Raw genomic sequence first — 22,712 nt, 5'->3', positions numbered from 1 at the left:
CACTATGGGCACCCCATGGGAGGATGTGGATTCTCAAGGTCTTAGACAGTCCTGCTGCAGTTTTTTGCTTGCTGCAGCCCACATTGCTACTCTGTTAGACTGGTTCTGCAAACTGCCTACATCTTCCCTCAGCTGGTATTTTTACATTTTCTAGTATCTCTATATTCATGGCATCTCCATCACAGCTTCATTTTCATTCTCAGAGCTTACACATTGCCCTATAAGAGGATTCCTCTCAAGACTCTACCTACCTGACCTCCCAGCCTTTCCTTTGAAATCTGGGTGGAAATCTCTCTCACTCCAAAATTCTTGTGTTATGAATGTCTGCAAAATCAGCACCATATGTGCAATACCAGTGTCTACCATGGAGTGAACTGTACCTAAGCCATCGGGAACTACAGCTGCAACAGCCTCTGAGTGCCTTGAGACCTGAACACAGGAAAGCTTTATTTTGGCTCAATGTTTCCGAGGTCTATGGTCACTTGGCTCTGTTGAGTTTGAGGTCAGGGCAGCATAGTACATCATGGAAGGGAGCACATGGAAGAGCAAGCTGCTCACTTCATGGTAGCTAAATGAGAGAGGGAGGGGAAGAAACTAGAGTTGCACACTTCCCTTCATGGGTATGTCCCCAGTAACTTAACAGCCTCCTACTCAGCTCTACCCAACAGACCCCATCAGCCCCCAGCTGTGTCACTGGCAGAGATTCAAGCCTTTCCTACATGGGCCTTTAGTGAGGACACATACAAACCTAAACAGAGGCCTTGCCTATACATTCAATGAGTATCCTTGGAGGAGGGTTTTGAGTAGTTTCTAAAGTTGCTGATGGACTTTTATGTTTGGAGGGAGAGAAGGGTACAGAAATAGAGTTAGGAGATGGGCTGGAGAAAAAGAGAGGAAAGCCAAGAAAGTGGGTTGAGTGGTAATGTGGGAAGAAAGAACAGGTCATCCCTTGCCTATCTTGGTGTCTACACTGTCTCTCACACTAATTGCCTGATGTGCTTTCCTGCAGGAGACAGAGGCGATCCAGGACCAGTTGGAACACCCAGCCTAAGACCTCCAATGTTGGATCTTTGGTTTAAAGGAGACAAAGGTTCTCAAGGCCCAGTTGGACCAGATGGATTTCCTGGACCAAGAGGTGCTGAGACAAGGGGTGGTCAAGAGAAATTCCTAAGAAAGGATTTACAACCAGGCTTTGGCTTCCTTCTTGAGAAAATCAATCCCCACCTCCAAGAGCAGAAGCAGCATGGGGTCTAAGAGTCTGACAGTTACTTAGACCTTAAGGTTGAACTGATGTTCTGAACCACAGTCTCTGGTACCTGTGAAAGAGCTTGGCAGATAGTGAAGCATGGATACTGAACTGCTTATGCAGTGATGTAGCTAGAGTGACTAATTGAGACCCACAAGAATGAAGGCATCTCCTTCCACCACTCCTCACCCTTCCCAGTTATGTGCTCCTCCACTAAGCCAACACTTGATCTGTGACACAGAGCATCTACACCTAGACCAACAGGTTGTCTGTTGTTCACAGTCCTTTAGAAATCTCTTTTTATGTTTTTATGCAAGGTGATAAAGGAGAGGCTGGTATCCCAGGGCCACCAGGTCCACCTGGAGTTCCTGGACAGTCCAGTGCCATCAAAGGACTTAATGGAAGGCCAGGCTCGCCTGGCTCCATAGGACGACAGGGCTTACCTGGCCTGAAGGGTTCCCTGGGGATCACAGGTTTCCCAGGAATGCCAGGAGAAAGGGTAAGTGTTCCCAGTACTTATCTCTCCACCATTAAAACAACCTCTAAAGCAAGGGACCATTCCTCAGGTTCCATCCTTTCTGATCTCTAGCTGTTTCCCAATGCCTTTTCTCAAAACACCCTAAGAGCTCTTTTCATATGGGTGACACATGTTTCCATAATTTCCTGAGTATCCCCCCTGTGCTTTTGCTCTCATTATCTTCCCCATTTACCAAAGCTTCCTTGAATTGCCAGTACCTGCCTACCCTTCAGGCTCCAGGTCAGGCAAATATCGCCTCAGGGATTGCTGAGCTACTCAGCCAGCACTTCTCACTGTTCACATCCATCTAGTTAGTTCTGTGGGGAACCTCAACTCTTCAGTGAGATTGCTGACACTCAAGAATAAGAACTGCCTCACAAGTTTTTTGTCTGCACCTCACTCACTGTGTTATCAAGTGTAGTCTTAATCATCCTGCTTCAACCTCCAAAGCACTGAGATTACAGGTGTGCACTAACACACTCTGTATAAACCATAGCAGTGTCAAACAGATAGGAAACAGATAACAAGGACTCTCTGCAAGCAAAGTCCCTGTCCTCAAAAGTGTCAGTCCATCATGTGGAGAATACACACATGCATGCCTAAAATGTTGAAAACTAAATACTTCTAGACTGAAGGTCCTAACTGCTCAACATAAGAAAAAGGATGGAAACAAAGTGGGAAGGCATTTGGAGCTATAGCTACAGCAATGAGTATAATGAAGCCAGGCACAGAATGGAAGGTGTACCTTGGGTGGTAGTCCAGGGAGCACAGTGACTCATCCCAGTACTCAGCCTCCTGTGCAAAGCACTACCTGACATACATCTTTACTAAGTACATGCCTCCAAATGACTCAAACCAAATTAAATAACAGGAGTACAACTGTTGACAGAAGCTGACATAGACACTACTTAGATGCAGAACATATTGGACAAACCACCATTGCAAACAGCCTTTCCTGTGAAGATGGATAACATTCATTCACATTCAGATGCTAGCACCTTTACACCTATACACTGGGACCTGTAGCAGAGGGCTCTCCCTGCATAATAAAGTAACACTACTTTTATTTTGATTTGTTCTTTTGAGACAGGGTCTCACATGTAGTTCCAGCTCAACTGGAACATATGATCCTCCTGCTTTTGCCTACTGAGCGCTGGGACTTTAGAGCTGGCATTAGATAGCCAACTGCCTACGAAGTATATTGAGTAGCTGGCCTAGCTGTAATATATATATATATATATATATATATATAATATATATATATATATATAAATTTAATTTATTAGTTTTCTTTTCAGCAAATGCAGGCAGTTTGGTACCATTGTTTAGGCTCATCTATGATCTACCCCCTCCCATTGGACCCTCCTTGTTGATGTAAATGGCTCGTGCATTGTGGAGTTAGCCCACAGTTATTGGTATGATAAATGTCTCTGAAAATCATGACCCAACATGTGACTCTGACATTCTTTCCGCCCCCTCTTCTGCAAAATTTCCCTGACCCATGTTGGGTTCATTTTTGGTCTGCTTCAGTGCTGAGGTGTTGGGGGCCTCTGAGGCTCTGGCTCTCTGATTTGGTAGGAGTTGATTTTTCTCTGTGTTGGTCTCCTTCCCCTTTGTGCTGGTATCTGGTTCACAGGAAAACAGCACCCTTGCTTGTTTTGCCAATTGTCCTTAGTTTCAGTTGGGCCCCTTTTGAGGTATGTTGGGGCAGCTCTCTCCTTAGGATCTGCATCTATCTGAAAAAGAGAAGCAGATTCTCCAATGGAGAGTAAGTTAGCACCCTGAAAATTGAGATAACACTTACTTTTTTGATAGAGAGTTTGATAGGTGTAGGCCCTCTTGTACCCCATGATTGATGGTAGCTTGATATTGGAGAGTGGGCTTGTGTTTGGGTATGGTTCTGACTTGTTTCCCAGATCCAGGTATGGGTCTAATACCACTGAGGGGATCAGTTAGCCAAATCAAGAGCAGTTGGTTCCTCACCATGGCTGTGTGCCAATATTGCACTTGTGTGGGCATCACATCAGGTTATTTGTTGCTAATTAGGTTAGACAATGAGTTGCTTGGACAGATATTGGTCATTTCCCCCAGTCGCCCATGTAGCACCTTCTGGCACTAGACACGCTGACTGTCTGGGGACAGACTCTCTCCTGGCTTATTTTATAAGGCTTGATAATGCAGCCATACATTGATTTGTCAGGATCTGGATTTTGATAGGCAATGGGAAATTACGAATTATAAAAATTAACTTGGAGATGGTAGTATGCAAGTCTGCTTCTCATTCAGTGCCTTCCCTTTTGCAAGATACGCTCCCCCAGACTATTTGACACAGAGTATGTGATAACATCTTTCAGGAAAGGGATTGGGGAGGGGGAGGAGAGAGATGGTGAGCAATACTGTGCTGTGACCAGAAATGATGATTCTCATATTGACTTGAAGGGTCCACGGGGTTTCCTTGGGGCTCCCGGACTCCCAGGAGCATTTGGTCTCCCAGGCTTAAAAGGTAAGAAATATTTTTCTTTTCTGATATTTTTTTCTAGACCAAAGTGGTACTTTGTCAATCAAGGGTTCTCTTGTGGGGGGGGTGGGGGTGGAACTGTGTTTAGGGGGAAGTGAATTTGGCCAAACACCCTCTGTAACACTTGTTCCAAAAAGGTAATGTAACCAACCATGGTACCTGCCAAGATCTCTCTCCAGCGCTTTCATGGACAAAAAGACTGACTGTCTTTTGGCTTTGTACTTGATCCATCTGTCTTCCAAACAGCACCAAACAGGAGAACCTTATCTCCAGAGAGCCTCTTCCCATGATGAACTCAGACTGATAGGCAGCAGCAAAATTTCCCATGTTTCCTGGCATCACTATTCTGGTCGTCTTTTAGGACTCACATACATCTTATGCATACTGAATCTAGTGATGTGTTTCTCAATGGAGATTTGATATACATTTCTTGTTAGAATAATTTTCTCAAGACACTCCTCTGACTACATTGAACCTGAAGAGGAGGAAACCATGTTCAAGATATCTCTTTGGTGAAAATATAAACTATTGCCTCTCTTTTTTAATATGTATATTTTTTATTGACAACTTCTATACATACAGACAGCAAACCATGGTATCCCCCTCCTTTGATCTCCCCTTCATATCTCTGCTCTCCATCATATCCCCTCCCTCTCTCCATTAGTCTCTCTTTTAATTTGATGTCATTATCTTTTTCTCCTATCATGAAGGTCTTGTGTAGGTATTGCTAGGCACTGTGAGGTCTTGGATATCAATGCCAATTTCTGTCCAGACAGTTGTATGAAAAGAGTGGCACTCCTTACATATAATTCTTGCCTCTTGATAATTTAAAGAACTTTTGATATCTCCAGGAGATCAGGGCCAGACTCTTGAACTTTCTGGTATCCCAGGACCCAAGGGACCACCTGGTGAACCAGGTTTTAAAGGTAAGGCTGCTATGTTTTTGTTTTTGTTTTTGTTTTTTCTTTTGTGTACATTATAGACTCCACAGAACTGAGGACTGGAAGGAATTTTAGAGGCCATCCCTAAGTTCCTTTACCTCTGCAAAGTTCTGGAAACTCATTACCTGTAGTGTTCTCAAGAAAACTACTCTACACTTTCTTTAAGAGTTATACACTGACAAAGACTTTTAGGATGATTCCTCCCCACTTATTAGTTTATTGAGTCTTGGTAAAACTGCTGCTCAGACATTTTGGGCCATTGTTCTTGTTTTGGGAAGACACTCAGAACAAGCCTACTTACTTGTCAATTAGGTGATAACTTCCAAATGTGAAAAACTGCCACAAGATTTTTCTTCACTGGATCAGTTCAAAATGCTTTCACTTTTCTGCTAATGCTTTTAAATTGGAAAATACGCTGCTATGAATGCTGGCTAGGGAGATGACTCAGCATTTAAAGGTACTTGCATGCAAAGCCTGCTGGACCAGGTTGGATTCCCCAGTACCCACATAAAGCCTGATGCACAATGTGTTCCATGTGTTTGGACATCATTTACAGTCTCAAGAGGCCCTTGCACCACACCCATGTATACATGTTCTCTCTCTTAGTAAATAAACATTTTTTTAATTAATGCTGGATGATAGCTCAACATTTTTTTTTTTATTTTCTAGGTGTGAAAGGAAAAGATGGACTAGTCGGTGATCCAGGTTATCCAGGAAATAAAGGTGAAAGTGGAAACGCTGGTCTTGCTGGAGATCCTGGCCTTCCTGGCTCTGCAGGTACTATGAAACATGGCAACTTTATTCTGAAGAAGTTAGGATTAGTGTCAAACCATAAAATATTCGCATCTTCTACCTTGATTTCACATTTAGGACTTCAAGGAATTTTAGGTATGAGAGGAGACCCAGGCCTCCCAGGCTCCTCTGGTCATCCAGGGTCAGCTGGTGCCCCCGGACCCTCTGGATTAATGGGACCTAAAGGTATGTGTATTTGAAAGCAGAAAGTGGAGTAAAGTGTCTTTTTAACAATAACAGAGAGAAGCCACTTCATCTTAGATGACAGCAGCCAGGTTGAGCCATGCCTGGGGTGTAGTGTCACATGAGGATTAATGAGAAAGAAGAAATAAGATAAATAAGTATGGGTGGGAATAGAAGAACATAGATTCCATGAAGAAAAGTATTGATAAGGAATATACATTAGCTTTCCAATATTATAATGAAAACCTTGAGGTTGCATAATTATTAAAAAAAAATGATGGCAGCTGGGCATGGTGGAACATACTTTTAATCTCAGCGCTCAGGAGGCAAAGGTAGGAGGATTGACATGAGGTCTAGGCCACTCTGAGACTTCATAGTGAATTCCAGGTCAACCTGGGCTACAGTGAGACCCTACCTCAAAATAACAAAAAGAAATGATGACTGGGTGTTGAAAGTCCAAATAGCCATGGCACTGACTGTAATGAAGATCACCCCCTAGCTATTTAACCTCATGAGGGAATGGTATTATGGCAGATTACAAACAAGAACAGATAACAAGCAAGAGACAGATCAGGAGTCAATAGGAAGACAGGGTAGGGGTGGGCCCAGTCATGTTCTTCTAGTAACAATTCACTCTTTTTTTTTTTAATTTTTTATTTATTTGAGAGCGACAGACACAGAGAGAAAGACAGATAGAGAGAGAGAGAGAGAGAATGGGCGTGCCAGGGCTTCCAGCCTCTGCAAACGAACTCCAGACGCGTGCGCCCCTTTGTGCATCTGGCTAACGTGGGACCTGGGGAACTGAGCCTCGAACCAGGGTCCTTAGGCTTCACAGGCAAGCGCTTAACCGCTAAGCCATCTCTCCAGCCCAACAATTCACTCTGAAAAGAATCAACTCAGGGTCCCACAAACTACCTGAGTCCCTTTTGAGGGCAGTGTGCCCAAGGACCTAACCAGTGCCCAATAAGCCTCTTAAAGATCTCACCATCTCTTAACATAACTATATTGAAGACTTTGAGGGATACATTCAACCCATATCCAAGCCCAAGCCATTGCCCCCAGCATAAGCTGTTTTTCCATGACTTCTTAATAATAGGGCAGCAAATATCTGGGTCCTGTTTCTGGGACATAGTGTCACAAGACTCTGGCATTGATACTCTTAAATTCTTCTTAATGGTGCCTACTGTAGGGGCTTGAAATGTAGTTCACAGTTGACAAAGTCCTTGCCATTCTCCTAGTCATTCACTGCAAACCCGTGATTAAGCATCAGCACTGCATAAACTGTCATGGTACATACAATGGTAACCCCAGTACTCTGGATGAAAAAAGGTGTAGGTAGGGAAAGGTTCATGTCATCTTCAGCAACACAGTGAGTTTAAGGCCAGTCTGGACTTTATTAGACCCTGTCTCAAGAAAAAAAAAAAAAAAAACAAAACAAAACACTAATGTATTAGGCAAGTTTCCATCACTGTGACTAAATGCTTGAGAAAATCAACTCATATGAGAAAAGATTTGTTTTTTTTCTCACAGTTCCATTCGTTTCAGTCCACAATCATTTGGTTACATTGTTTCTGGGCCTGTGGTCAGAAAGAACATCATCGCAGGAAACATGTGATAGGAACAAAGCATCGTGAAGTAGAAAGAGAGAAAAGGCAATGCCAGGGACAAAACACTCCCTTCAATGATGTGTCTTCAGTGACCTACTTCATCCAACTAGGCTCAACCTCTTTGAAAGTTCTACCATCTCTCAATAGCCCATTAAGGTGTGCATGCAACATGAATACATTGCTGAGTTCAGAATCCATGTAATCCAGTCACTTCCTAATGTCCATAGCTCTGAGAACTGCTGTATTGAGTAATATTCACCCCACATGTTTTGCAGGAACATTTCAGATCCAGATCTTGATAGCTAATTTAGCTGATGTACAGGTCTTTAATAACAATCATGAAAACCTAGGGTACAGAGTATATGTTAGGGATTGGATATTCTCCTTTAGGTGACTAGGCAATGCCTCAATAAATAACTGGACTTACAAACAGGGATCTTGAAATGCACTTGAGGGTAAGCATCCACATCTTGGTTGAGAGTTGCTGGAGTCATTTCTAATTTTCTCTCCCCTTAGGCTTCTCTGGGCCCCTTGGCTTACATGGACTAAATGGACTTCCAGGTACCAAGGGTACCCTTGGCACTCCAGGTAGGAAAGTCCCTAAAGGACAAGGTAAAGGATACCAACTCTTCCAGAATCCTGGCAAGGCCTAGCCATACGTTCTAGACTATAGTATATCCCATACATTTGTACTCATAGATCACATCACCCAGCTTCAATTTGAGGTTCCTTGATATGAGGAGAAAAGAAGATGAGTTATGTCCTTCTACCTGAATGAACTCTTCTTCCAGACCATAGGGAAGTAAGTTAGACATGAGGTCTCATCCTCTGAGCTCTTTCTCCTCCCTCTGCATTTCCTCCTAGGAGCCAGTGTCACTGGTGTACCTGGTCCTGCTGGCCTGCCTGGTCCCAAAGGGGAAAAGGGCACAGCAGGAATTGTCACTGGAGAGCCAGGAAAACCAGGCTCGAGAGGACAAAAAGGTAGCCGAGGTAAGTGAGCCCAAGTCAGGCTTTGTAGAAGCAATTGAAGGCCTAGATGGGGAAAAGGGTTTGGGGTTCATCAGGGCCATATGACTCACAGAGTTGAGTTATGTCTGTCTTTACATCACTAACAGTCTCAGACCCCATACTGCTAAGAAAGGGACAATAATAGGTTATGGCTATTCTTCCTAGTAAAGGGTGTGCAGCAACATTTCACTAAGTTCCTTCTAGCGCTGAGGCTCCCCTGGCTTTTCCTGATTGACCTCCAGGCTTTTTTTCACACTTAGTCAGGGTCAGAATGCACAGTCTTAAATATCATAACTTACCCATTTAGTGAGAGGTTGGGTGGAATTTCTTCAGTGCCCAGGATAGAGGGGCACCAGCCAGCAGACAAAGGCAAGATTAAGAGTATAGGTACCTCCAAAGGACAGTCTCCTAACCCATATTGGATCAGGTTTGATTGCATTTTTACTGAGAAGCAAATTCCACCCTAATCTCTGCTTCCAACTCAGCATGTTTTCTAAGGTCTTGCAGAGTGTTCCTTTTCCTAACCTCTTAAAAAGTGAGAATGGGGGCTGGAGAGATAGCTTGGCAGTTAAGGCACTTGTCTGCAAAGCTAAAAGACCCAGGTTTGATTCCCCAGGACCTACATAAATCCAGATGCACAAGGTGGCGCATATATCGAACTTCTTTGCAGCGGCTAGAGGACCTGGTGCACCCATTCTCTCTGTGTCTTTCTGCCTCTTTCTGTCTGCATCAAATAAATAAATAAAAATAATTTTTTTAAAGTGAGAATTAGGCTGGAGAGATGGTTTAGTGGTTAAGGTGCTTGCCTGCAAAGCCTAAGAATTCATGTTTGACTCTCCAGGTTCCACATAAGCCAGACGCGTAGTGATGCAAGTGCACAATGTCACACATGCACACAAAGGGGTGCAGGCACTTGGGATTCGTTTGTAGCTGCTGAAGGCCCTAGCATGCCCATTCTCTCTCTCTCCCCCACTCTCTCTCTCTTTCTGTCTCTCATAAATTTAAAAAAGCGAGAATGGATTTTTATTCTTTGGTCTGCCTTAGGATTTTTCTAAGACCCAAACAACTCCCACACAATTTAAAGCTGGAAATGAACTTGTTGTAGTGTTGTGTCTAAGAGTATGGCCTCTTAAAGTCATATTCCAACTTCACCTCTCACTAGCTGTATGGTCTTGAGTAATGAAATTGCTTACCTGTCCCTCAATCCCAAATGAACTCTTAGTTTTCCTTTTCTGTAAAATAGATGTAAACCAACACAACGATATGGGTTTCTTGAGGAATCAGTGAAGAGTGAAGAAATGTAAATAAATGCACTTAGGCCAGTGCCTAGCACATAGTATGTACTCAAGATACAGTAAACATCATGTTATTCATGTTACTTGGGAAAATCATATTTTATATTTCTCATAGCCCTGAGCCTGGAATCTCATAAAACTTTGTTTATATTTCTTTTATGTACATATGTTTCCAAGGGAAATGTATTCATACATTAATTCAATTCCTGCTGCATTTTAAATTGGTGCATCTGTTGTTTCTGTGTTTACTCTTCCTTTTGGTCTGGGAAAACCTATACTTTTATGGAAGCCAGAAGATTCCCCAGGGGAAGGGCTCCAAACTGGGCCCAAGCTTATAGAGTAGTGGTGGTATCTTGCCCTTACAGAGTATAAGGGACAGGATGGAAGCACAGGACATTTCCTTTTCTATTTGTACATCTTGACTCTGAGTATCTTGTTATTAAAATATTCAATTGCTTTAGCTGAGGTCCTAAAGTCACAATTATGAATGCAAAAAACAGCACACATCAAGATGGATACATTTCAGGAACATTTCAGAAAAAAAAGGCATGTCAAAAAGAAATATAATTCCATCAATAATCTCTCAAAATTAAGCAAAAAACAACCAATATACTGTTTAGGATACAAATATTCATGGAGAACCTATGAGGAAAAGGAAGAAAAAAACATACAATTTGGGAGTGGTCACCTCAGAGAGGGAGGAAGGGGGTAGAATTAATGAAGTCTGCACAGGAAATTCCCAAGGTAATGCCACCTTTTCCTTTATAATGAGGCAGTTAGAGTTCAGATATGTTCGTAATACGTAGTCTATTTTTTAAACAATTTTTTCAAAAAGAATATAACATGTTGGGCTGGAGAGATGGCTTAGCAGTTCAGGTGTTTTCCTGTGAAGCTTAAGGACCCAGGTTTGATACCTCAGTACACACATAAGCCAGATGCACAAGGTGGTTCATTTACAATGGCTGGAAGCCCCTGGCACATCCATTCTCTCTCTCTCTCTCTCTCTCTCTCTCTCTCTCTCTCTCTCTCTCTCTCTCTTTCTCTTCCCCTTTCTCTCAGATAAATATATAAATAGTATTCCTAAAAAAGAACATAGCATATATCATATACTGCCTCATAGGAAACTGTCTATGATATGCTAGTGGAACGCAATATAGAACAAAGATTTAATACTAAGAAAACTCTACACCATTCCTTGTCTTTGCAATACCTTTAACTGAATAATTTTCAATTAAATATCCTATTGTTTTTTTCATATTTGAATTAAATATTTAGAACATCCTTTTGTATATTTAGTTTTGTTAAGGCTTTGGCATCGGAATGAGTTCAGAAAGGTCATTTTGCATGTGAATCTTTTCATTTAGAACATTGTAGCTTTAATCAAAACCAAGCTTTTTGCACTACTTTAGATAAAGGGCAGACTATGCTTCAAAAACTTACATGGGGACTTTCAGAGCCTATGAACTGCCCGCATTTACCACAATAAAGGTCTCTATATACATGTGCATAAAGGTATATTTTCACAAAAAGTATATAGTGTGTCTTCCAGATTCTCACCTCAATGAAAAAGAAAATTATCTCAGAGGTTCACCAACACCAAGACATAGCTGGCAATGAAACATCACATGGGCTTGCTACTAGTTAAGGACCCTTTTATTTTGCAGACCTAAAATTTATTTGTCATTTCCAGATTTCATCATGATTCAATGTATTAATGATCCATTTTAAGAAACTGATTTGTGTAATCATCATTTCTCTTTACAAATTAGCAGAAATTTATTATCTTTTTAGAGGGATATAACATGGGAAATTGAGTATTAATATTTTGGATTTTCTTCTCATAAAAACAAAAACAAAAAATATTAATGTCAACAACCAGAACATTTAACAACCAGCTTGATTTTAATTCTCTTCAACTGAATATCTTTTAGAATATGGGAATGGAGAGATGGCTTAGGGGTTAAGGCGTTTGCCTGCAAAACCAAAGAATCCCAGTTCTACTCTACAGGACCCATGTAAGCCAGAGGCACAAGAGGGCACATGCATCTGGAGTTCTTTTGCAGTGGCTGGAGGCCCTGGTGCACCCATTCTCTCCCTCCCTCCCTCCCTCTCTCTCTCTCTCTCTCTCTGCTTCTTTCTCTCTCTCTCTCTCTCTCTCTCTCAAATAAATAAACAAATAAAATATATTAAATAGAATATGCCAAGTAATAAATACATGAATACATGTTCAATATGAACTTTTTTTTTTTGGTTTATTGAGGTAGGATCTCACTCTGGCCCAGGCTGACCTGGAATACAACATGCTATCTCAGGGTGGCCTCAAACTCAAGGTGATCCTCCCATCTCTGCCTCCCAAGTGCTGGGATTAAAGGCATGCGCCACCATGCCCAGCTGGAACTCTACACTAGTATATATAACTTTGATGTGATTTCCATTTAAATTACTATCTTGCATTTGACATGTATTAAATAAACAGTTTGTAATCAGATGAAAGGTTTTGGTTTAACATCATAGAAATTATTCCACAACCAGGAAACATATAAAGTAGTATTAAAGTCTGAGAAAGCAAGTAGTCTATATCAACTCTAATAAGTAGATATTCTTTGTCTAATAGGGGTCATATGCTTAGCACAGAGAAATGTGTTCAGTAGTAAAATAAGCATTCATTCAACCAATATTATGAATTACCTATAAAAGACTATTTTCTGGCTTGCCTACACATACCAGAAGATGGCCCAGAAGCATGAAATACATAGGGAAACATCACAATCTTTCTGTCACCATTCTGAATGGCCAACTCTGTGACATCTGTATCCATCAATTTTGACAGCATTAGACAGAACTGGATAACTTAGGGAAAGTTTTTTGATGGACCAATAGGTTTAGTAACACTTAAGAAGTTTAAATTTCAGCTACTTAGCAATGCCTTTTTAAAATTTCTGATTTGGAAGAAAACAGACTAAATATTCCTATCCCCATTGAAACTGGGAAACTATAAATTTCTTTTTTCTTTTCTTTTTTTTTTTTTTTTTTTGTTTTTCGAGGTAGGGTCTCACTCTGGTCCAGGCTGACCTGGAATTAACTCTGTAGTCTCAGGGTGGCCTTGAACTCACGGTGATCCTCCTACCTCTGCCTCCCGAGTGCTGGGATTAAAGGCGTGTGCCACCACGCCCAGCTTCGAAACTAGAAATTTCCATAGCTCTGTCTTAATAAAACAAAGTTCTAGCTGGAAAGGAGTCTGGCCCTTCTCATTTACTGTTTGTTTTTGTCTGCTTGCTAAGAGGTTAAACTGAGGACAAAAGAGCCCTCTCCTGGTGTTTTGTGGTCTGGCTGCTATCTAATTGCTTACGATTACTCTTTGTGTACCTGGTCCTCTCTTAGGCACTTCAAACCCTATAAAGCCCCCTTTTATTTATTCTTTGCAGGGATCCCAGGCCTCCAAGGCCATGCTGGTCCCCCTGGTATCCCAGGCATCTCCTTTCCCTCATTCATAGCAGGACAGCCTGGTGACCCTGGACAGCCAGGCCTAGATGGAGAACGAGGTAACAAGAAGCCCCAAATAGAATTGTCTATCCCACTTTGTCTGGTATCTGTACTGGGAAGGAGCTTTGGCTTCCTAAGTACCTAGGCTTTCAGCGGTAGCTACTTCCTGGCCCCTGCCCCTCATTGCTCTTCTAATCTTATCCATAGGCCGCCCAGGCAAACAAGGGCCCCCAGGTCCTCCTGGGCCATCCTCAGATCAAGGTGAACCTGGAGACCCTGGCTTCCCTGGAATTCCAGGTCTTCAAGGGCCCAAGGGAGACCAAGGACTTCCAGGTTTCTCTGGCCTCCCTGGAGAGCTAGGGCTGAAAGGTAAGGCTGCTTGGCCAACTACTGGGTCCATCCATTCCCCCCTGCACAGTTCTTCAGCCCTGGAAGAGAGCCCAGAAGTAGCACTCTTGCTGCCTCTTCTCCCTCCACCGTCGCCATACAAACCCCTGACTTGCTTTCCTTTGGACTTTACCAGGCATGAGAGGGGAGCCTGGCTTCATGGGTACTCCAGGCAAGGTTGGGCCACCAGGAGACCCAGGATCTCCTGGGATGAAGGGAAAGGCAGGTCCAAGAGGTGAGTTGAGAGCAAATTATGGGCTGAACATGATTTGGGGTTTGTATGTGTGTGTGTAACGTATGAGGATAAGGTTCTCTTAGGAATCATGCTGCTCACCATGCCAAGTAAACAACTGGATCAAGCCCCCAATCCTGGTGGTGGTTTGTCCACTTTGGAGATACCTCTTCCTCCATTTGCTCCATGAACTAAAGGTCATTTTTGCTTTTCAACCATGGATTCTGCCAGTGGCCTCTCTGCATTTCTTCTGAATTGGTGGGCATTGGGTTTGCACTCAGACCACCTCTTACTCACTTGCTCAGTCCAGAAGTGAAGCTGCTTCCTCTCCGTCCTTCACCAGCCCTATTCCTACTTATAGGCATCCAATCCATTAGCAGCATTTGAAGGTTGTTTGTCTTAACGTGCCTTGCATCTGCTCATTTCATATCACCTCTACTGCTACCTCAAGGTCCAAGCCACCAGCACTTCTCATGTAGCACCCTTCCTTGCCCCAACGGACAATCATTTTTTTACACATAGTAGCCAATAAAACATGTCATTTGATGGCTACCCATGGCATATAAATTAACTGTGGCCCACAAAGTCCTGTGTGATACCTCTCTCTTCATCTTCATGCCAGCCTTTCCCCTTTACTGTTCATTGACCTCTCAAATCCCCCCCTATCGTCCTTCTTCTTCCCCTTTTCACTAGTACCTTTTCCCCAAACAGTCCCCCTTCTGCATTCATTTCCAGATAGATACATAAATAGATGATAGAGATATGTGATAGGTAGATGATAGACAGATAGATGGATAGATGATAAATAGATAAATTTTCTTTGTCCATTCCATTGGGAACTCTTGCAGTCAGGTTTGCATTGCTGGCAGAAGTCACCCGACCAAGATCAGCTTGTGTGGGGGGGAAAGGTTTATTTTGGCTTATGGACTCTACGGGAAGCTCCTTTATGGCAGGGGAAAACGATGGCATGAGTGAAGGGTGGACATTACCCCCTGGCCAACACAAGGTGGACAATAGCAACAGGAGAGTATGCCAACCACTGGCTTGGGGACACTGGCTATAACACCCATAAGCCCACCCCCAACAATACACTGCCTCCAGCAGGTATTAATTCCCAAATCTCCATCAGCTGGGAACCTAGCATTCAGAACACCTAAGTTTATGGGGGATACCTGAATCAAACCACCACATGAACTTTGCAGTAATAAATACGGATGTGCAGGTACATGTATGGTATGCCGATTTTGGTTCCTTCAGGTATTTTCCCAGAAGTAATCTAGCTGGATTATATGATAATTCTGTTTTGATTTCTTGAGGAACATCTACATTGATTTCTATAGTGCCTGCACTACTAACTTACATCCTTACCAGCAGTGTACACATTTCTTGAACCACTCTTGCCCCTCTACCCTTTAAATGGCTAGATGCTTCTGTTATTTGAATAGTTTCAGCTTTACTTACTGGTTATGTAAAGCCACTGGTTTTCTCTAAAGCAGACTCTTCTACCCATACCACCTTGTGCTCCCTGCTATTTCCATTGTGCTGTTCATTTTCTTTTTGGCAGTTCTCACAACTTCCATGAAGATCAATGATACTTATCAAATTATACATTGTTCATCTTCGTCACTAGGCCATACTGTTCGTTAAGATCTATCAACTACTACTCTAGTCCCAGATCTCCAATGACCATGGTATTTATTGAATGCACAAAAGACTTGTTCAGTGAATTAGTGAATTATTTTATTAGTAAAGTATGTGACTTGACTGGAACTCTTAAGCTAGAAAGCCACCTGAACGTTTGAGGTTGAATATATCTCTACATTGGCTCTGTGTTCTGAACAGCATATGAAGAAACCAACTGTTCCATCCTTGCCTGAGCCAAGGCTCAACTCATTGTATTTGCAACAGACAGTTACCTACTACCTAATCACCTACTAGACCCTGTGCTGGACCATGGGAAGTCTAGGGAAATATGACCTGCTCCTTGTCCTGTCCTCAAGGAAATGCCAACCCACTGGGAGGTAGATGGGGAAAGAGTGCTGTGTCAAGGGTAGTGTGAATTGGCCTGGGGACATCAATTGATAACTATAAAAACAAACAGAAAGTGTACATACCTGGTCATTGGTAGGCAGAACAGAAGGCCAACTGCCCTCTTCTTCTGCCCCAGCCTGACAATGTCATTTCCCCTACCTGCCTTTAGGCTTTCCTGGCCTCCAGGGTGCTCCTGGAAAAACACCAATTGCTGAAGCTGTCCAGGTTCCTCCTGGACCCTTGGGCCTGCCAGGGTTCGATGGTATCCCTGGCCTTACAGGGGACCCTGGGGTCCAAGGACCTATGGGTCTGCAAGGTAAGGCTGATACCAGAGAAAAGGGAGCCTTTGGGAAGCTGGAAGGCCTTGGATGAGAAGCTGAAGCAACAGGCTTGGAACCACTACTCCAGAAGGGTCCCTTCATGAGACATTTCCTCTGATCCTTCAGAAAGCTTCTGAGCTCCCTGCCAGGGGTGGGAAAGGCAAGCAAGGCCAATGGGATTATATTTGACTTTAATGAAGATTTGAGTCACTCCTCCAGACAGCTTGTCCCTCTCTAAAATGTTGCTAAAAGGGAGTATGATGATGAATAGTGGGGAACCTAAGACAGTGGAGAAAGCACAAGGCTTTGAACAGGATATTTGGCTTACACATCCTAGCTTTGCTCCAACTAAGGCGAGTTACCAGTCTCTCTAGGACTCCATGGACCCATTCATTTCCACCCGCCACCAGGAATTTTGCCAATAGCCCTACATATACCTCAGCATTGCTGAGAAGATAAAAGAAAGGGAGGAGAGGAGGCAGAGTGTATAAAGGGGCTCAGAAAGTCTAAGTGGAGAGTACCACACCAGAGCAGATAGCTAAGACCCAACCCAGGCAGGCCTCAGCATTTTAGGAACTGAGCATGTCAAGGCACTGGTCAGTACTCCCTCTCCTGGTGAGTCTGGGAAGGGTAACTCTAGGCCCTCCATATTAAGCCCTTTCATTCCTGTGGGCTTTTTCTCCTTCAGGCTCCAAAGGTCTACCTGGAATTCCTGGCAAGGATGGCCCCAGTGGGCATCCAGGCCCACCTGGGACCCTTGGTGATCCTGGTCTCCCTGGACTGCAAGGCCCTCCAGGATTTGAAGGTCTGTTGAAGAAAATTCAGATACTTATTTAACCTGGTGGTGAATTTGCTTCTACCAGAAGGCTCCAAGGCTGTGCTCTCATCTTTTTACTCCTCACAAATCACAGCCTATGAAGGGAAGTCCTGCATGATTCATGAATGTAGAAAGCAACAGACTATCAAACCCTTTTCTGGGTTCTCTTACAGTTTGTTTTTTTAAAGACAGAATCTTAGGTATCTCAGTCTGGCTATAAACTCACTATGTAACCCAGGCTGGCCTTGAATTCATTATCCTTATGGCTTAGCCCTCTGCAGCTGCTTGCCTTGTTCTGACATGGATGGGATGGGTAGCTCAAGAGATAACATTGGAGCTGAGGTTTATCTGCCCATTCCTTTTCTACTTACCTTTCGTTTTACATCTAGAATAGCAAATCACTTGTCTTGGGTAGAGAATATCTCTGAGGCTCTATAGCAAAGTGTTGTGGTCCTGGGCCAGGTCTGCCATAGGCAACATACTCACTTTCATGCTCTTTCCCACTCAGGAGCTCCAGGGCAGCAGGGCCCTTTTGGGAGGCCTGGGATGCCTGGGCACAGTGTAAGAGTGGGCTACACATTGGTGAAACACAGTCAATCGGAACAGGTGCCTCTGTGCCCCATCGGAATGAGCCAGCTGTGGGTGGGTTACAGCTTGCTGTTTGTGGAGGGGCAGGAAAAAGCCCACAACCAGGACCTGGGTAAGTAATGGCTCTGGCATCCAGTTCTGGTCACCTGTCCCCACAAGACCAAGAAGCTGACCTTTGTTTCCAAAGGCTTTTGGGCCCATAGTAATGAAGTGGACTACAAGCACCAAGTCTGGAGTCAAATGAATCTTGGTTGAAATGCTGGCCCCAACACTTTGTAGCCATGTTCTCCTGCAATTTATTCAACCTCTCCCAGCTTCCATTTCCCCTTAATGAAACAAAGCTAATTCTAGTAACTGTCATATAGGGTGGTATAAGGAATTCATGAATCATTCAATGTAAAATGTATTTAAGCCTCTATTAAGTATTAGTTGCTAGTAGTAACAATAATAACATGGCCTACAGGGCAGTGATGATTACCCAAGGATTAATTGCATTATCTGCAGGCGTGCTAAATCTTAAATGTGAGTTTCAGCTATTAAATGCTGGCTTTATAAAGTAGATTAATTAAGGAGTGATTACTCACTTTATCAAAAGAGTCTCATCATTATTCAACTCCCCTGTTGGGTTTACAATGGGATTAAATCCACAGACTTCAGCATATAGCAGGGTCACATGACTTTAAGGAGAAGTACCCTGATCTGTCAAGAATTAGGGTGGAAATCCACACCACCATCTAATCCACACCTGGTAGTCCTGCTCTTTAGTCCTTACCTGTCCTTGACCACCTTCTCCTCCCAGGGTTTGCTGGCTCCTGCCTGCCCCGCTTCAGCACCATGCCTTTCATCTACTGCAACATCAACGAAGTGTGCCACTATGCCAGGCGCAATGACAAATCCTACTGGCTCTCTACTACTGCCCCCATTCCCATGATGCCTGTGGGCAAGACCCAGATTCCCCAGTACATCAGCCGCTGCTCTGTATGTGAGGCTCCCTCACAAGCCATTGCTGTGCACAGCCAGGACATCACCATCCCACAGTGCCCTCTGGGTTGGCGCAGCCTCTGGATTGGTTACTCTTTCCTCATGGTGAGGCCCTGCACCCCCTTAGCAAAAAGCAGATGGGGAGGAGCTCTGGGAGGGGCCTTCCCACTAGTCCTCAGGTTCAAGGGACACTGGGTCTAAAGCAGAGTTTTAAAGGAAGAGAAATACTTGGCCTGGGCATGGATAAAGACATAAACAACAGTTAGTTATAGATGCAGGGTGGAGATAGCAATTTACACCCAGTATTCTGAGCTGACAAAAATGTATGAGTCACAAGCTGAGGCCCTACTTGCCTGTTTCACTTATGTCACTACCAATATAAGGATGAAACACACTTAAATCTGAAGGAATACAATGGGATAGGTTGTCTTCAATCAATGCCAGGACAGAGGATGGGCTGGGCATGACACTCTCTGCTCTTCCACCCATCCCCCCAGACCCCTCTGGCCACTGCTGACTCCTAGTGAAAGGCTCATATATCCTCACTGCCATTTCTTTTTGCCTTCCCATTTTTTTGTAGGAAGTTAGTGGCCAGCCATGCTGTGTGTCTGACTCAGAGAATATTTGTAAGCCTAAGGAGGCCTTAAATCACTCAAAAACTCATGTTAATACAATACTTAGGGATGATTCATTGAAAGAAGTCAGGATTAAGGCAAGGGCAGCTCTTAGGCAAACCAGCATGGAACTCCTTAAAGTACCCTGCCTGGCCAGGACTTCTCTGTGAATCACCAGGGGCCAGATGGTGACAGTATCTTTGAAGAATGTCTAGGCTTCAGGCTCCCTCATAGGAAAACACCTATGTGAGGCACAGTGCTTACTTGTTATGCTCTGTCTTTTCACATTGAGCAGTTTATCCCAATGTAACACAAAATTCCCATGCTTGTAATCCTTTTCTGTTGTTCCCTACCCAGACCAGGAGATAAGGAATAAAGGCCCTTAAAACACACAAAGGTTGTATACTAAACCTCATGTGCTTTACTCAGAGGAGAGTTCTTAGTCCTTATTCAAATCTCTTTACTCTTACTTTGCATGTAATTCTAACATATGAGGGTATTTTCCTGAAAATGAGTGAGGGTGAAAATTTGGACTTCTTAATAGTGTATCTTGAAGCAATGAGACATATGGACTGAAAAGGAACAAAAAAGGGGTAAAGAATTCAAAAGAAGGCCAAGACAGCTGCATCCTTTGGAATAGGGCCCTGGCATAACTACCCCTCACAGAAACTAATATCCACCAGGACAAATCTGAGCCATCTGCCCAGTTTCACTCTCACAAAGTCCACAAAGTCAGGATTCAAACATGGGTGTATGTCCCACTGGCCACTTGCTGGTCCAGATGCTTATGAAACCTCTTCCTAACTCTGGTGCTCCAGATGAAAACCCAGCTATTCATAGGAAAGGACTGAAAAAGTGAAGAAAAGGGGCTGATGATGGGGGTGCAGTGACTAGAAACTGTTAGATCATAAGCAGCCCTGAAACCAAATTGTGAGGAAGCTCTCAGAAGTAATGTCTGAGACATTTAGGTCAGGTACACCCAGGACTTCCTTTAGTCAGCAGATAACAAACACTGTCATCCTAAAGGTTGACATTGAAAATCTAAGTTATTCTAAAGGAAGTAATTTCAGGGTGAGAACTATGGATGGGCATGCTGGTAAATAGAAGAACATTGGGGAATTTTGTACCCTCTTCTCCTTCTTCGAAGACAATGCACAGGAAAGAACATAAATAACTGAAATTCAGAAACCTATTTTACCATAATTACCTGAATTTATCTTAAGTCACTCTGACTTAAGTGTCAGTGGAGCCTGATGAGAGTGTGTGTGCACCTAACACACTTATGAACTCAGTGGATTAGGAACATATTGGGAAACATTGGTTGGAATGTGGTCATTGAACATGTAGCATGGTGAGAAGCAGAAAAAAACTTGAGGAAGGTACCCAGTCCCAAGGCTTCTTTGCCCCTAGTGCCCACGTTTGGCATGCTGACTAGAAGCTGGGTGAGCCCAGGGCTCACAGTTTCAGAATGTGGCTTATGTGCCCTCCTGTGGCCATAGGACTTGTGCGCTTCCATAGCCAGACCTGGCAAGTGCAGCTCATACATCCCCCTCCTGTCTGTTTCAGCACACTGCAGCTGGGGCCGAGGGAGGAGGCCAGTCTCTGGTTTCCCCTGGCTCCTGCCTTGAGGACTTCCGGGCCACTCCTTTCATCGAGTGCAGCGGTGCTCGAGGTACCTGCCACTACTTTGCCAACAAGTACAGTTTCTGGCTGACAACAGTGGAGGAGAGGCAGCAGTTTAGGGAAGATCCTGTGTCTGAGACACTGAAAGCTGGACAGCTGCACACCCGAGTGAGCCGCTGCCAGGTGTGTATGAAAAGCCTGTAGGGTGGTGCCTGCCACACTACCCCTTGCTCTCCCTGGCCCCTCACAACAGTCACCTCATAAATATGAGCAGTCTAAGGAAGGAAGGCCCAAGCCCATTTGCCTATCTGCCAAGTTGTACATGAGGTCTCATTTGGATTGGACTACTGGACATTGGTCACTCTAACCCCTAAGCCCAACAGATGAGCCCCACTGTGTCAGGATAAGATACTTGTTTCCATCAACGTGGTGCTACTGTTCCATTTTGCATATTTGCATGCTTATTGATGGCTACCCCAGAAAGAGTTTCTGGTATGCCATTTTCTTAGACTTAGCTCTTTTCACTGCCTTCATCAGATAATGAACTAATTATAGCCAATAAGTGAGTTACAATCAGAGGTGACCATATATAATTAACTTAAGCTACAACTGAGGATTATGAGTAGCTCAAGTCTATTTAGGGCAAGCCCTCACTATTCACGGTGGCCTACCATGCCTAGACAGGCAGTAGAATTGGAATGAGATGCCAGCCTATAGCCAGACTTTTGTTCTCAATCCTTCCAGTATGAGCAAGACAACATCCCATCTTGTCAGGGAAGCTTGAAGGCCAGCATCTGAGAGGGCCTTATTAACTTCACATGGTCTTAGACAAGTCACTTTCTCCTGGACACCTCCCTCCCCCCACTCCAGCCAAAGACAGGACTTGGCTCTGTCCAGAGTAGAGCAGAGAATGTAACAAATGTGACTAAGCTTATAAAAGGAAATGAGAACCAGAACCACATCCCTTTTTCCTTGGCCTAGGGTAGAAGGGTGAATAGGTAAGGAGGTGTGAATTTTGCTTTTGACTCCAGGGACAAAAAGATGAATCCCATGCCCCACTTCCCAGATGTCACTGTTTATTCTAAATACCATCCAGATGTGCACAATGTGGCATGGTGATGAGGCAGTGTGTTAATTCCTTACATTCTTAGGCTATTAGAGACTTTCCACTAAAATGGCCATCCAAATGCTCTTTTACAGGTAGCCTTTTAAACTCTTAATATGCTTTCGAAGCCTCATAAAACAGCAGACCTAAAGAATAGCCTGAGTTGGCTAGGAACTATATTGTATTCTATTTGTGGCAGTTTGTTTTAATTACCAATTTCCAAGAACACTCTTAGCTATGTTGCCATGAAGCACTTCCTTCCATTTGATTCTTCTTCTTTAAGTATTATGTAAGCTGTGCCAACACAGACAAAAGCATAAGCAGTGTAATCTGAACTATTGTCAGTGCATGGTGTCAACTTTGTACATAGCAAATAAAATGAATGAAATCTGAACATGACGTTTTGACATTCTTTGACAAACAC

The 22,712-nt window shown here is 43.5% G+C and overlaps 1 protein-coding gene across 2 annotated transcripts in view; it reads left to right on the top strand.

The window, feature by feature from the left end:
• The window catches only part of Col4a6 (collagen type IV alpha 6 chain), a 309,693-nt gene extending 287,011 nt beyond the window's left edge, over positions 1-22,682 (top strand). For both annotated transcript variants that reach the window (XM_045140831.1, XM_045140832.1), the window contains 16 exons: positions 1,010-1,135; positions 1,564-1,745; positions 4,203-4,266; positions 5,133-5,207; positions 5,892-5,999; positions 6,093-6,200; positions 8,321-8,392; positions 8,669-8,794; positions 13,533-13,649; positions 13,798-13,959; positions 14,114-14,212; positions 16,410-16,556; positions 17,249-17,365; positions 17,886-18,077; positions 18,765-19,051; positions 21,127-22,682. In XM_045140831.1, coding sequence (XP_044996766.1) covers positions 1,010-1,135; positions 1,564-1,745; positions 4,203-4,266; positions 5,133-5,207; positions 5,892-5,999; positions 6,093-6,200; positions 8,321-8,392; positions 8,669-8,794; positions 13,533-13,649; positions 13,798-13,959; positions 14,114-14,212; positions 16,410-16,556; positions 17,249-17,365; positions 17,886-18,077; positions 18,765-19,051; positions 21,127-21,387 — 2,243 coding nt within the window. In that variant the 3' untranslated portion in view covers positions 21,388-22,682. The remainder of the gene's footprint in view (positions 1-1,009; positions 1,136-1,563; positions 1,746-4,202; positions 4,267-5,132; positions 5,208-5,891; positions 6,000-6,092; positions 6,201-8,320; positions 8,393-8,668; positions 8,795-13,532; positions 13,650-13,797; positions 13,960-14,113; positions 14,213-16,409; positions 16,557-17,248; positions 17,366-17,885; positions 18,078-18,764; positions 19,052-21,126) is intronic.
• The last annotated feature ends 30 nt before the right edge of the window (positions 22,683-22,712 follow it).

This window comes from Jaculus jaculus, chromosome X (genome assembly GCF_020740685.1).
Source record: "Jaculus jaculus isolate mJacJac1 chromosome X, mJacJac1.mat.Y.cur, whole genome shotgun sequence".
In the NCBI taxonomy this organism is placed as follows: Eukaryota; Metazoa; Chordata; class Mammalia; order Rodentia; family Dipodidae; genus Jaculus; species Jaculus jaculus.
This window is presented reverse-complemented; position numbering and strand designations above follow the sequence as displayed.